General features: G+C 39.7%; 2 protein-coding genes and 1 pseudogene across 2 annotated transcripts; all 3 read right to left on the bottom strand.

The window, feature by feature from the left end:
- Window positions 1-916: 916 nt before the first annotated feature.
- On the bottom strand, window positions 917-1,486 carry LOC100766726 (interferon alpha-12). The gene has a single exon (XM_027400395.2). It carries the CDS (start codon window positions 1,484-1,486, stop codon window positions 917-919), a length of 570 nt encoding a protein of 189 aa, XP_027256196.1.
- Window positions 1,487-5,723: 4,237 nt separating this feature from the next.
- LOC100766437 lies at window positions 5,724-6,312 on the bottom strand (annotated as a pseudogene).
- An 8,536-nt stretch (window positions 6,313-14,848) lies between these two features.
- Window positions 14,849-15,421, bottom strand: LOC100766144 (interferon alpha-12). Its single transcript, XM_027400348.1, has one exon. It carries the CDS (start codon window positions 15,419-15,421, stop codon window positions 14,849-14,851), a length of 573 nt encoding a protein of 190 aa, XP_027256149.1.
- Window positions 15,422-15,829: the final 408 nt, after the last annotated feature.

Raw genomic sequence — 15,829 nt, forward strand, 5'->3', positions numbered from 1 at the left:
CCATAAAAATAAATTTGCAAACAGGATGACACATGAAATTGGGAGGCAAGAGTGGGGTTTTAAATGATTCATTTTATACACATTTCAAATCCCTGCCTAGATTTATTCCAAAGGATGATTTTTAAGGCTATGATGAATGGGTTGATTGTTAGATTTCTTCCCAGGGTATTTGTCAGTAGTATACAGGATGGATAGTTATTATAGTGTACTATTTGTATGCTGTGGCATATGACTTCACTAATATTAGTTTCCTTCAATGTTTAAAATCCTAGATGTTGAAAGAAGAAATCTAGGGTCCAGAGACAGGGAATTCAGAAGCTGGTAAAGTCTGGGGAATAGTTGATCAAAATGGACAAAGTCAAAATTTGATAGGAAGAATATAGTCTGGCTGACTGCTGCACAGTGTGATGACTGTACCTACAGAAGCATGGGATAAGCAGGAGAAATGGAAAGACAGAATTTCACCAGCCATGAATAAGAAGCATGAGATGGGTTTATCTAATCTACTTATCTGAACCTATGCAATATCACATGCACGCACAATCGTTTGTAACCTTATAATGTATATAATACTTAGTAAAGAATGCCAATTTCATCATAAAAATTAAGAAAAGAAATAAAGAATGAAGAAATAAAAATGTTGCTTCAGAAACACTTTATAGAAAATACAAATACTTATCAATATATAATATGACATATTTTACATTTCATAAATAGTTAATAAATTCATAATTTTGAATGGATGGAGAACAAGTGACTTTACAGAGAGACAGGAGCATTGCTCAAAGCTGCTAAAACCTCTAGGCATGTTAATTGAGTCCACGACAAAATGAGTAAGAATTTTGAGAATGGAGAATCGGAGCAGTAAGGTGCAGTGTCCTAGTCCAAGAGAGTCCTCTCTACTTTGGCTCAAGACTTACTCCTCCTCACTCAGTCTCGCCAGCAAGTTGGCTGAGGAAGACAGGGCTCTCCAGATTTCTGCTCTGACCACCTCCCAGGCACAGGGGCTGTGGTTCTTCTCTCTCAGGTAGACAGTGATCCTGTGGAAGTATTTCCTCACAGCCACCAGGGAGTCTTCCTGGCTCAGGGGAGGTTCCTGCTCCCCCATCTGCTGCATGAGACAGGCTTGCAGATCATTGAGCTGCTGGTGGAGGCCAGTGCAGAATGTGTCTAGGAGGGTTGTCTCCCAAGCAGCAGATGAGTCCTTTGAGCTAAAGAGGATGAGGACCTGCTGGGTCAGCTCCTGCAAGACAGGGATCGCTTGAGCCTTCTGGATGTACTGGACATCCACCTTCTCCAGAGGAAATGCAAAGTCCTTTCTGTCCTTCAGGCAGGTGAGAGGGAAGAGTCTCCTCATTTGTGCCAGGAGTCTCAAGGCTCTCTTGTTCCTGAGGTTATGAGTCTGAGGCAGGTCACATCCCAGAGAGCAGGTTGACCAGTAATTCATTACCACCAGGGCCATCAGGAAAGCAAAGAGCCTGGTCATTGTGGATGTTGCAGATCCTACTGGTCCTCTGGGCTGCTGGTACTCAACCTTTCCCTCTAAGTTCTCTCAAGACCATGCTATGTACATTGTCTTAAATAAGAGAAAGAACAAGTGTCCATTTTCTGAATGCCCTCCCATGACTTCCCTTACACTTTTTACTTTCTTTTAGTCATTTTCAGCTAGTGTCTTTCCTTTGTTCAGCCATTTTTCATTTTTCTTCCATTATTGCTTTCACTTTCACTGTTCACCTCAAAAAAATGGTCTTTAGATTTTATTTCTACAAGAACATCCCATTGATTTTCATAGCACAGATATACCTTATATGAGTGAAACTACTCACATGTGGTGAATGAAAATTTCCATCTAATAATAGTACTGTGATATTCTGGAATTTCATGTTGCAACTTAATTTTGTGGATCCTATTTATTTCTTAATACAATTATTTAAATTGTAATGTAAATTTTGTTGCAAGTTATTTTTCTAAGTGTACCCTAATGATATTTGATACAATGGTACAGGACAAAATCTTATATATGGAGATCAAACTTAAAAATCTGAGTCCTAGGCCATGTTCTATTTATAGTCATGGGAGGCTTGCCATTTTCTGAACTTAAAGGGAGTAGTAATGGACATAGCAGTGGGTTGAAGGGAGGTGGGTGGGGACTGGGAAAAGAGGAGTGGAGGGGATTGCAATGTGGATGTAAAATAAATAGTTTTAAAATTGAGTCATTTGTTATAGTTGTCTTAAATTAGTAATATTTTTTGTAGGAAACCGAATCTTGTTCTTAGTCTATATTATGTATTTATTTAATGATTATCCAAAGGTGACTATGCCAGAATCAAGAGATCTTCCTGATGAAGGTTGACAAAATGATGTTTAACCCTGGAAGCCATCTTGGGGGTGGAAAACAGAATCCCTGAAGTATCCTCTCACTCTACCTCCTTCCTGTGGCAAGATCATTCCATCAAACACCCATATACACACACATACATTCACAATCACACATATACATATGTTCTTCCTTGTTTATCTCTCTCTCTCTCTCTCTCTCTCTCTCTCTCTCTCTCTCTCTCACACACACACACACACACACACACACACACACACACCAGTTTTGTAGGCTGTGGGATTGTGCTTCACAATTCCTTCAAAGTCAGGATCAGTGTAGACATCTTCCTTTCTGTTCACCATCATTGCACTGAGTGTTCATGGACAGATAACAATTACACAAACACTGAATGCAGGTTCTGTCAGGGTGTGTTTAAGTTTAAAGACTGTGATCTCTAGTTGCTGGTATTTCTCCAAGTGTCCTGTGACTTATTCAGGGGTCTTGGATCTATTAAACTCTCCACTGCACAGTGACACAATGTCCTCAAATCTCTTCTTGTCCCCTGCTTGATGAATGTGCTTAACATATTGTGATGGCTTCAGCACTCACACACAATGTTGTTTGCTTGGTTGTCAGCATCATATATCCTAGAAGATCGCTGCTCTGACTTTAGTGTCTTCATTAGAAACATCTTTGTCCTCAGCAGTGACCACATTGCCATAAATCAGAGTATTAATAATCCCCAGATGTCAATAGCAGAAGTCTCTGTGGTCTGTAGTGAGGTGCAAACATCACAGTTTGTCCTGAGGACACTTATAATAAATAAATATTTGATGTTTTTCTAAAACCTATTTTTGTGATCAATATTTAATAATTGAGTTCTTTCTGTGCTTAAAATCTTTAGGTGGAAATACAGATCACAAGATGCACTGATATCAGTGCCTATGAGTGGCATTGTTTATCCAGAAATTTTGACCTACAGATATTTATCCAGTTCTACTTTAGTAGAGGATCCTGACACACTTTGTCTTGTCCATTTGAAAACCACACAGTTTTCAAATGGTATTCTATCAGATTGAAGAGTTTCAATATTTCAAATATGTATAGTTTTTCATTTATTTTTTTGTATTGTGGTATTATGATGGATGTCATTTATTTTGAATTTTCATTGCATTGAATATCTTATTTCTTTTGTCCACTTTCAGAGAAAGAAGATGCTGACATTAATATGTGAAATTAAACATAAATTGTGATGTCATTTGAAACTAAAGAAAATAAAGGAAGTGGTGTCAACAAAACGGGGAAGTAATAACAATGTTAGTAATATTCAAATTGACAGTGCAATGTCCATTAAATGAAATAATATTACATAAAATGGAGTGCATTTTTGAAAGCGATCCGAAGAGTCAAGGCAATTCCAGTTGAAACTTCAGTAACATTCTTCCCAAAACCATCTACCTTAATACACCTATGGAAACAGAAAGCTGCTAGAGAGAAGGACTGTAAGAATAAGAACAATGGTCGTGGTGTCACAATGCTTGATTTTTTTTTTTACACCCTCTACATCTCATGGAGGGTAAGTGAATCTCTCAGTCCTCCTCAGAGAAGCTTCTTTTCTCAGTAGATGGCTGGATGTAGACACTGATATGTGGTCAATGTGCAGAGAATGGGTGACTGAGAAATGATCAATCTCGCTTTCTTGGCTCCCAAGAGTCATCGATCATTACACAAGAGGCGGGAGATTGATCGGAATTCACAGAGAAGTGTTTATGACTATAGAAAACAGTGGTTTTGGACTCAATAGAGTAGTTTCATGCATGTGTTGATAGCAGCTGTGACTGCATGCACAAAGTCTAAATATGACAAAGACAGACACAATCCCAGTAAAGCAAGGAGGATGTCTAGAAATTCCACTCCTAGCTGGCTAGCTCTTTGAAACTGATGTCTGCTGGGAGAGGGAGATTCAATTGTCCCAGTGACAGAATCCCTGAGAGGTTTCCCCTTTTCCACTTAGATGGCAGTGTACACATGCACAAATGGCAACATTAAACAAAATCGGGTTTAAGAAATACAAAGGAACAAATGAAACTGAGAGGAATTAGCAGTGTTCAATTTAGAGGAATTTCACTTCCCTTGTTAGATTTAGTCCAAGGCAAATTTTCAAGTTTATGATGAGTGGAGTTTTCCCAGTATAATTTCAACTTGACAGCAGCTAGGGTCTAGTGGAAAGAAGAGACCTCATCAGGAAAGATGTGTCTACAGGGTTGATCTGCAGACAAGTTTCTAAATTCATTTTACTATCTGATGATTCTGTAGGAGTGCTCACTGCAGGCGGCCCCAGCCCTGGGCAGTTGGTTCTGGACAGCATAGAAGCAGGCTGAGCAGGTCATGAGCCATCAAGGCAGCGGGCAGGGCTCTTCCATGTCCTCTACTTCATTCCCTGCGATCACTTTCCTGCTCTGCTTAAGATCCTGCCCAACCATCTCTCAGTAATGGAACATTCTGTGCATTTTAAACTAAAATAAAACTTTTCTACCCCCAAATGATACTTTTCACAGCAATACATACCATCATCAAGACAGGGCTGATTCTCCTATTTTTTCATGATTTACACCTGAATATAAGAAGGTCCTCATTTGTTGTGTGTTATATTTTATTCTGGATTCATGATCTCAGAACTCATCATTGGAACCCAAATGTTTTTTGGTCTGATAGAATTTGAGTGTGAAGTGTTAGTTACCATAGACCAGAAAAGTCAAAGGAAGATACAGTCTGAAAATAATTGGTCAAATGGAATAAGTCACAATGTGACACAAGCAAGATGTTCTGGCTTCTTTATGCAGTGCATGCTGGCTATACATACAGAGGTATTCTATATAAAGGAGACAAGTAGATTTTGCCATCAATAAACAAGAGCAACGAGATAGCTGTGTCCACTCACATCTTAGATCTCTGCAGTGACATTGCTTTCAGTATTATTTCCTACTATGTCCAGATGTGTAATACTTATGGTAACAGAATGAATTTAAAAGGATCAACAATTTTTTCAAAAAATCTGGTGGCCAACATATAAGAGTAAACAAGTATAGTAAAAAAATTTTATTGATTAGAGGAAATAAATTGACAATAATTGTTTGATACACTAAAGAACACTTAACATTCCATAGTATTATTTAAAACTAAAATAATAAAATAAATAAGCAGAAATATGATAAAATAAAAATAAATAATACATCTGAATGAATAAACAAATGCTCTTACAGATGAATAGAATATAACCCAGTATTATGGTAAGTATCCAGGGAAATTGAGTCAATGATGCCAAAAGAGATCTTGTAGAAGGCAAAATCTTAGGAGTGAGGGTCAGTGTCATAGCCCAGGACAGTCCTCTCCACTTGCTCAAGACTTACTCCTTCTCTGCATTCAATCTTGCCAGCAAGTTGGCTGAGGATGACAGGGCTCTCCAGACTTCTGCTCTGACCACCTCCCAGGCATAGAGGCTGTGGTTCTTCTCTCTCAGGTAGACAGTGATCCTGTGGAAGTATTTCCTCACAGCCACCAGGGAGTCTTCCTGGCTCAGGGGAGGTTCCTGCTGCCCCACCTGCTGCATCAGACAGGCTTTCAGGTCACTGAGCTGCTGGTGGAGGCCATTGCAGAATGTGTCTAGAAGGGTTGTCTCCCAAGAAGCAGATGAGCCCTTTGAGCTGAAGAGGATGAGGACCTGCTGGGTCAGCTCCTGCAGGACAGGGATGGCTTGAGCCTTCTGGATGTGCTGGGCATCCACCTTCTCCAGAGGGAATGCAAAGTCCCCTCTGTCCTTCAGGCAGGAGAAGAGGGGAGAGTCTCCTCATTTGTGCCAGGAGTGTCAAGGCTCTCTTGTTCCTGAGGTTATGAGTCTGAGGCAGGTCACACCCAGGATAACTGAACAACTGAGCAACTGGTCAACTGAGCAGGATGACCAGCAGGGTCATCAGGAAAGCATAGTACCTGGCCATTATGGATATTCCAGATGCTGCTATTCCTCTTGGCTGTATGTCCTGAACCTTCTCCTGTAGGTTCTCTGAAGACCATCCTGTATACATGTGTCTCAAATAAGACAAAGCCCTTGTTTCCATTTTTGAATATCCTTCCCTTTTTCCCCAATTGTCTTTTCACTTCTTACATTCATTCTGTGATCATGACTGGCCATTTTCCATCAAATATTTTGGTTTTCATTATTGCTTTCACTTTATTGCTCATCTTTTTTTATTAGTTCAAATTAGGAACAAGCTTGCTTCACATGTCAATCCCTTCTCCCTCTCCCTCTCCCTCTCTCTTCCCTCCCCCAACCCCTCCCATCCCCCTATCCTATCCCTCCTCAGCTCCCCTGGGAGGGTAAGGCTGAGGCTGAGGCTTCCTCATTGACACCCACGTTCAGGGGTCTGGTTCAGTCCTGTGCTGGCCTCCCAGACAGCAGTCCGGGGACCATGTGCTCCCCCTTGTTCAGGTCAGCTGTTTCTGTGGGTTTCACCAGCCTTGTCCCAACCTCTTTGATCTTCATTTCTCCCTCTCTGCAACTGGGTTCCAGAGTTCAGTTCAGTGTATAGCTGTGGGTGTCTGCCTCTGCTTCCATCAGCCACTGGATGAGGGGTCTAGGATGGCATATAAAGTAGTCATCAGTCTCATTATAGGGGAAGGACATTTAGGGTAGCCTCTCCACCATTGCCTAGATTGTCAGTTGGTGTCATCCTTGTAGATCTCTGGAAATCTCCCTAGTGACAGATCTCTCCTTGGACCTATAATGGCCCCCTCTGTTATGGTATCTCTCATATTCTGCTCTCCTCTATTCTTCCGACTCAAACTTTCTGCTCCTCCATTTCCTCCTCTCCCCTCCTCTTCTCCTCCTCTCATTCTCCCAGCTCCCTCTCCCCTACCCTCATGTTCCCAATTAGCTCATGATATCCTGCCCCCTTCCCATTCTCTGGGGCCCATGCATTTTTTCTCTTAGAGTTCTTCTTTTTTTTTCTTTTTCTAGTTCCTTTGGTGATGAGGAGTATAGGGTGGTAATCCTTTGCTCTAGGTCTAAAATTTATATATGAGTGAGTACATACCATGTTTGTCTTCTTGTGACTGGGTTATCTCACTCAGGATGGTTTCTTCTATTTCCATTCATTTGCCTGTGAATTTCAAGATCCCATTGCTTTTTTCCGCTGAGTAGTACTCCATTGTGTAAATGTACCACATTTTCTCTATCCATTCTTCAGTTGTCATTGCTCATCTTAACAAAGCCATTTTAGAAGTTAATGAAGTCATTATCTTTTACATATACATATGTGAAATTTACTCATCTAATGTAAGGAATGAAACAGAATACATAAGTGTATTTAACACCCATTGAATGTTTCTGTTTCAACATTTTGTAGCATCTGTTTGCATACCTGATTGGTTTCCCAGTACCCATGTAAAAGGCAGGCACAGAAGCACATGCACGAAATCCTGAAATATGGAGGAGACACAAACAGATCTCCATTGCTCAGGCCATCCAATCTAACTGCATTGTTGAACCACTGACATCTGGCTTAATGCATATGAACATTCTCATCAAATGCAAACACACAAAAGCAACAATGAAAAATGAAAATGATTGAGAAAATGTCAAGCAGGAGTAGAGAATGCAAGAAAGGAAGAAAAGAATTGGCAAACAACTTATTGGCATTAAAAGATGGAAATTAATGTTATCCTATACTTAAGGCACATACACAAAGAGGGCCTTGAAAGAACCTATAGTGGAAGGTCAGGAACAAAAACACAGAGGATCAGCAACATCTGCAATATCCACAGTGACTAGTCCCTGTGCTTTCCTAATGACCATTATGGTGATGAGCTACTGGTCAACCTGCTCTATAGGGTGTGACCTGCCTCAGACTCATAACCTCAGGAACAAGAGAGCCTTGACATTCCTGGCACAAATGAGGAGACTCTCCCCTCTCTCCTGCCTGAAGGACAGAAAGGATTTTACATCCCCTCTGGAGAAAGTGGATGCCTAGCACATCCAGAAGGCTGAAGCCATCCCTGTCCTAAAGGAGCTGACCCTTGAGGTACTGGTTCTCTTCAGCTCAAAGGACTCGTATGCTGCTTGGGAGACAACCCTCCTAGACACATTCTGCACTGGCCTCCACCATCAGTTCAGTGACTTGCAAGCCTGTCTGATGCAGCAGGTTGGTGTAGAGTGAACTCCCCTGCATGTCAGATACTTAGATTTTGGTTCTTATCAGTAGCTAAATTATAGTTATGAAATAGCAACAAAGTTTTTATGGGTGAGTGTCACTACAATGTTTTGAACTTTATTAATGGACTACAACATTTAGGAACCTTGTAAACCACTGTTCTATGTAATGAGGTCCAGGACAGCCAATGTTACATAGATAGTCCTTGTTCCAAAAAACATAAGAATATAACTAAATTAAATTGATACTTTAAAGATTTATACATTTAATGAAGTGTAAATATAAATACATTATATCTTAGTATTTAAATCTCTCTGATGGACCACACCTAAATTTAATGCAAATATATAAATGAAGTGTAATTTCTGTACTCTATGAAAAAATGGTGCTCCTATATTCAATACTTTTAACAGTCATAAGCATAATATAGTTAAATTATGTGATCTATATTCCAAAAAAAGGGAAAGTATGATCAAAATCTTTTTAATTTGACTAAAGCTTCATGAAGCAATTGAATTGTTTCCTAAATTAATTTTCAGCAACCTTTTCAAAATATTGTAATTAATAGCTACTGAACTGCATTTTAAGATTAAATTTTCATGTGCCTTATTTTATTTATATCATTAAATAAATTACAAGGTGAATCAAGTTTCAGATTTTCTAACAAAAATGGAAAACACTGGGCCATCCCTCAGAAGAAGGGGAAGGAGTATTGTAGAACCCAGAGAGGTCAAGGATACCAGAACACAGCACACAGAATTTACAAAGTAGGTCTCATAGGGTCTCACAGAGACTGAAGTTGCAGTCATGGAGCTTGCATGGGTATGTGTTAGGTTCTTTGCAAATGGGTTATTCTTGTTAGCTTGTTTCTTTTGTGTGTCTGGGAGTACTAACAGTTGGAGCAGGTATCTCTGACAGTTTTGCTTGGAATTGGGACTCTTTTTCTCTTACTGAGTTGCCTTACCCACCTCTGATATTGGGACATTGTGCCTTGTCTTATTGTAAGTTGTTATGCCCTGTTGCAGTTGATATTGCAGGGAGGCTTGCACTTTTCTGAAAGGATATGGAGGAGAATTAATCTGAGTGACAGGGACAGTGAGGGATGAAAATGGGAGGAGTGTATAATGAAAAAACTATAGTCGTGATGTACAGGATGAGAGAATAAAGTAAGAATACTGACACAATAGTATGTTTCAAAATCATTCAGGTATCTAAAAAATTAAAATTTAGTTTCTTCTAATTGGCTTTTTTAGTCTATTTCTATATTAATATTTTGTTTGGGTGATTCATGGAAAGATTTTCATGCTGCAATGTGACAATGGCTTGGTCAGTAGAAGATCTTGTAGTTGAAATTTGATGACTTGATTTTGCTTCCTGAAACCAAGTTGGAAAGAGATAACTGATGCCTGAACCTTGTCTCCCAATTTTCCATGTGCATTGTGGTTTGTAGCTGCAACATGTGCACACGCACACACACACACACACACACACACACACACACACACACACACACACACACACACATCACAATACAACGATGCACCCATACATGTGGATATGCATGCAAGCACACACAGACAGAGTTATTTAATTCATTTAATATGTATTAGTCTTTCTCTTCAAGGGAAAAGAGTTAGAACCTAGCTTACTTGCTTACTTTAAGAGGAAAATGATGCTCCTTGGCCCCTTGAACTTCCTTAACTGGACAGAAATTGCACAGAACCTTCTCAGCACAGTCTCTTCAGAGTAGAGAAGCAGGTGGCTTGTTTTCTCTTTATTCTTCTAGGTGAATCATTACAGCCAATAGAGTTATCTGTCTTTCTCCCTCTCAGTAACAAATTCCTATGGGCCACATATCTGTGCTTCCCTGATCCCTCAAAGTGAGGATCAGTATAGATATCTGCCTTTTTACTCACCACTTTGGTAGTGAAGACTATGGTGTTCTTCAACCTGTGACAATCATGCAGACCCTCTCTGCTGGTTCCTCCTTGGTGTGTATGTGTGTTCAGAGTCTGAGCCCAGAATGGTATTAGTTCTCCAATAACTTGGGACCTACTCTGTAGCTCTTAAACTCATGAACAGTCTCTCCTGCACAGTGAAATCACAATCTCTGCCCTCCATCTTATACCTTACTCCATGAGAGAGGCCTTATAAGAATGACTTCAGAACTCATACAAGAAGTCGTGTCTCTTGTTTTAAGTTTCATAAATCACGTGACAGGGATTTGTTTTCATGTATCAGAGTGTCAATGAGTCCCAGATGTTCATAGAAAAAAATTTGGTTGTCTATATTGATGGAGAAATGTATTTTGTCTTAATATCAATGTAGTTCATATACTTGCTCTTTAACCAAATACAATTTTATGATCAACATTTAATCATTGAGTGGTTGCTATGCATGAATTCTTAGGTGAACATACAGGACACACTGATGTGTACCCTTTCTTGGCTATTAGTTATCTGGTAAACTTCCCTGACAAATGTCAATCCTCTTGTATTTTATTCTAAATGCAAAAAATGAGTGGTAGGCATGTTCAGGCTACTCTGTCAGAAAGAAGAGATTTCCGTTCTTCAACTATGTATCAATTTTTTCATTTAACTTTACTATTAAAGAGGTAGTTTTCTGATCCTTTCATCATATTTGTTACACAGTGAAGAAAGAGAGGGGGCGTGAAACAAAAAAACACAAAATGATCACATCATTCCCATCTAAATTTTCCTCACTTTTAAAGTTTTGTTTCTCATTTCTACTTTCCTAGAAAGCAATTCCTAATGTGGGTGTGTGGCAGTGAGCCAAAAGTATGACTCCACTTGAAATGAAACCAAAGAAAGTGACCTGTCATTCAAATGGGAAAACAATAGCAAATGATGAGAGTAATGCTTGAAATTGAAATCAGACAGTCTTAGAAATATAATTAATATGACATGAAACTAATTATGTTTTTGAAAGTCATCTACAGAGTAAATGTATCACAATCAAAATTTCAGTAATTCTATTCAAACAATGTCAATATTAAAGCAATTATGGAACATGAAGATGTAAATAGCAGAAGAACTATGGAAGAAAAAGAGCTACAGTGGAGGTGTCTAACACTGACTTCAAATCACAGGTGTATATCTGATGGATTATTGCATCTCCCAACCTCATCAGAGAATCTTCTTTGTACATTAGCTGACTATAAACTAGGAGACACCATACTGGTTATTATACAGAAAATAAACACTAGAAGATTTCTCAATCCTAAATAAGACATACCTATTACACAATCCACCTCCAAGGCTCAGGAATTTGAAGATGTAGTGGAAAGAGTGTAAGAACCAGAGGCAGGGGATGACTACAGCAATAGTGTTTTCAGATTACAACAGGACACTTGCACACATGAAATGACCATGGCTATGACTGCTGATGATAAGGCCTGGACACATCAAGCCAGACAAAATCCATGCTTGAAGCTTAGGGGAAGTCAGGAGGTTCCAAGCTGAGTTCCTATTGGCAACTGATGTCTCTTGTCAGAAGGAGTGATTCAACCCCAGGCATTGTGTCCTTGAGAGGCTACCCAAGCTCCAGTAACATACCCATATACATACAGACATATGTAAGTGGAGGCTGAGCACTGTCATAGGTTATCCAGTACTCATTTGCTTTCTTTGTCTTTAACTCTCTATTTCATTCATTTTATATGGTTTCAATCATATCTTCCGTTGATGAAAAGCTGTGTGCTGGCGAACCTTGTATAAAACCCTATGCACATATAAAGATTATTTTCATAGTTATATTTGACTGGTGGGTTTATACATTCACACTGAGTGGTTTATAAACATGTGCAAATCCTTTTTCTGGATCAGACACCATAGTGAGATATCCACCATGCCTGCACCTGTAGTGCTGACCACGCCTGTTTGGGCGTGGTAACAGGTGTGGACAAGAGGGAGAGTGGTTTTAGGTCTGGGGTCCGGGCACAGGTGGCTCTCTTGCTTACTTCTGTTCAGGTCTCAGAGAGCAGCCTGTGTGGATCCTTGGAGTGGGAACTTGCAGCAGTCATCTGTTTCCTGTGTAAGTGCTTTCTCCCTGAATAAAATTGTATTAACCTATACTGAGCCTAGTCCCAAGAATCTCCATCTTCGCGTCTGTAAGACACAATGTGCATTCTGTAGGTAAAGGGTGTAGGAGACTCTGACTGCTATTTTACTAACAGAATTTTCCCTAGGAAGCAAACTTTGAGCTGTACTGTGAAAGCTGAGGATGAATACAACTGAATTAGGATGTTTACTTCATCAATTTTCATGAGAGACAATTTTGAGATGTTAATCTTGAGCCTCTGCTGCTGGGTGTTTCTCACTATTTCTTGTAGAACCTAGGACTCTAAGTGAAGGATACTCTCAATCATAGTCTCAGCATAAAAAAAAAAAAACTATCCAAGTCGAACACTTAAGGTAGATTTCTGCAGTGCATCCTGAGGTTAACGTGATGATGCCTGTCTCATTGAAATAGATGGTATTGGAGTGTTAAAATCAGCACTGCCAACCTGAGCCCAAGTCTGAAGACATTTGGTGTGAGTTTCATCTTAATTCCACAACTAGATTTGATGTGAAAGAATTGAAGTATATACAGACCTTTAAACCAAGCTGAAAAGTAGATAATTTTCTTAAGATCATGGTAACCTTACATCGGAAACTCTTAAGTATAGCCTACTTTTCCCAACCACTCACTTAAGGTAAAAGTGTTGATAAGAATCATGGGTAAGTATGTGTATGATAAAATCAAACAATTCAGTATTCTTTTCCCAAGTATACAACTGATGACTGAAAGAATTTACAGAGGTGGAGAACTCAATGGCCTCCTTGCATTTTTTAAGTTTTTTATTCTTTAATTACTACTCATATTTACATATCCATCCCCCCATTCCCTCACACTCTCATCTTCCCATGTTCCCCATCAACCACCCCAACTCCTCCCCAGGGATAGTGAGGCCCTCCACATGGGACCTTCAAAGTCTGTCATATAATTTTGGGGAGGCCCTAGTCCTTCCTTGCTGTATCTGACTGCAATAGTATCCCTCCATAGGGACTGGGCTCAGAAAGTCCATTTGTGCTCTAGGGTTAAAGAATGGCTTGACTGTTAGAGGTCCCATAGACTGTCTTGACTTCCTAGCTGGCACCCACATTCAGAGGGCTTGGTTCGATCCAATGCTGTTTCCCTAGCTTTATGACTAGGGTCTCCACGCTCTCAGTAGGTCAGGTCAACTGTTTCTACAACACCATCTTGGCTCCTTTGCTCATCCCTCCTCCCTCTCCACAACTGGATTCCAGGAGTATGGTTAAGTTTATTTGTGAAAGACTTTAAAATGTGTTTCACAGTACAAAGCTTGTGCATTCAACAACCACTAAAAATATACTTAAAAAGAAGGTAATACCTGAAATATGGAGGCAATAGTGGGGTTCTAAAGTATTCTTTTTATACATATTTCAAATCTCAGGATAGGTTTGTTCCAGGGATGTTTCTCGAGACTATTATGAATGGGTTAATTGCCAGATTTCTTCTCAGGGCATTTGTCAGTGGTATATAGGGTGGACAGTTATTACAGTGAGCACTATTTTCATGGTATACAACTTCACGAATATTTATTTCTGTAAATATTAGAACTCCTAGAGTTGAGAGATGATTACTAGGTACCAGAGTAAGGGATGTCAGAGGATGGCAAAACCTGGGGAATACTTGGTCAAAGAGGAATCACAATTTGACAGGAGCAGGACAATCTGGCTACTGCTGAACAGCGTGAGTGATTACTGCCCACACAGAAGCATGAGAGAAACATGAGAAATGGAAAGACAGGATTTTACAAGTAAAGAACAAGAAGTATGAGATGGGTTTATACACTTTCTAAAGGTGATGTAACATCACCTGCACCCTGAATGCTTTGTACCCTGACCATATATAATATATATATATATATACATAATATATATAATATTTACTGTGGAATATCAGGATAAACATTAAAATTTGAAAAGAAGTAAAAAATTAACAAATAAAATAAGATTTATTTTGAAATACTTTATAGAAAATACAAATTAATATATTATACAACAAAGCACGCTTCATTGCATAAATAAATAAATAAATAAATAAATAAATAAATAAATCTGACTAGGTAGAGAACAAATGACTTTACATATGGACAGGAGCATTGCTCAAAACTGATGAAACATCTAGGCAGGTTGATTGAGTTCATGATAAAATGAGTGAGAATTTTGATACTGCAGAATCTTCCCAGTGAGGTGCAGTGTCCTAGTCCAGGCGAATCCTGTCCACTCTGGCTCAGGACTTATTCCTTCTCCTCACTCAATCTTGCCAGCAAGTTGGCTGAGGAAGACAGGGCTCTCCAGACTTCTGCTCTGACCACCTCCCAGGCACAGGGGCTGTGGTTCTTTTCTCTCAGGTAGGCAGTGATCCTGTGGAAGTATTTCCTCACAGCCACCAGGGAGTCTTCCTGGCTCAGGGGAGGTTCCTGCTCCCCCACCTGCTGCATCAGACAGGCTTGCAGGTCACTGAGCTGCTGGTGGAGGCCAGTGCAGAATGTGTCTAGGAGGGTTGTCTCCCAAGTAGCAGATGAGTCCTTTGAGCTGAAGAGGATCAGGACCTGCTGGATCAGTTCCTGAAGGATAGGGATGGCTTGAGCCTTTTGAATGTGCTGGGCATCCATGTTTTCCAGAGGGAATGCAAAGTCCTTTCTGTCCTTCAGGCAGGAGAGAGGGGAGAGTCTCCTCATTTGTGCCAGGAGTGTCAAGGCTCTCTTGTTTCTGATGTTATGAGTCTGAGGCAGGTCACATCCCAGAAAGCAGGTAGACCAGTAGCTCATCACCACCAGGGCCAACAGGAAAGCACAGAGCCTTGCCATTTTGAAGGGTGCAGATGCTGCTGGTCTCCTTGGCTGTGTGGTCCTCCACTTTCCTCTGTAGATTCTCTGAAGACCATGCTGTGAGCATCTATCTTAAATAAGACAAAGTCCTAGTTTCCATTTTCTGAATTCCCTCCCATTAGTTTCCCACGTCCTTTTCACTTTCTTTAGTCAATCTCTGCTAGTGTCTGTATTTCTTTATAACCATTCTTTTGTTTTCATTATTACTTCAACTTTCACTGCTCCCCTCAAAAGTACTTCTTTAGATTTTATTTATTAATTATCATTTATTTTTATATCTCACATATCCTTTACATGTGTGAAATTACTCATATGTAAAACATGAAAACTTTCATGTAATAATTGTCCTGAAAGGTTTTTGAATTTAATGGTGGAATTGTATTTTGT

Source organism: Cricetulus griseus, chromosome 2 (genome assembly GCF_003668045.3).
Source record: "Cricetulus griseus strain 17A/GY chromosome 2, alternate assembly CriGri-PICRH-1.0, whole genome shotgun sequence".
In the NCBI taxonomy this organism is placed as follows: Eukaryota; Metazoa; Chordata; class Mammalia; order Rodentia; family Cricetidae; genus Cricetulus; species Cricetulus griseus.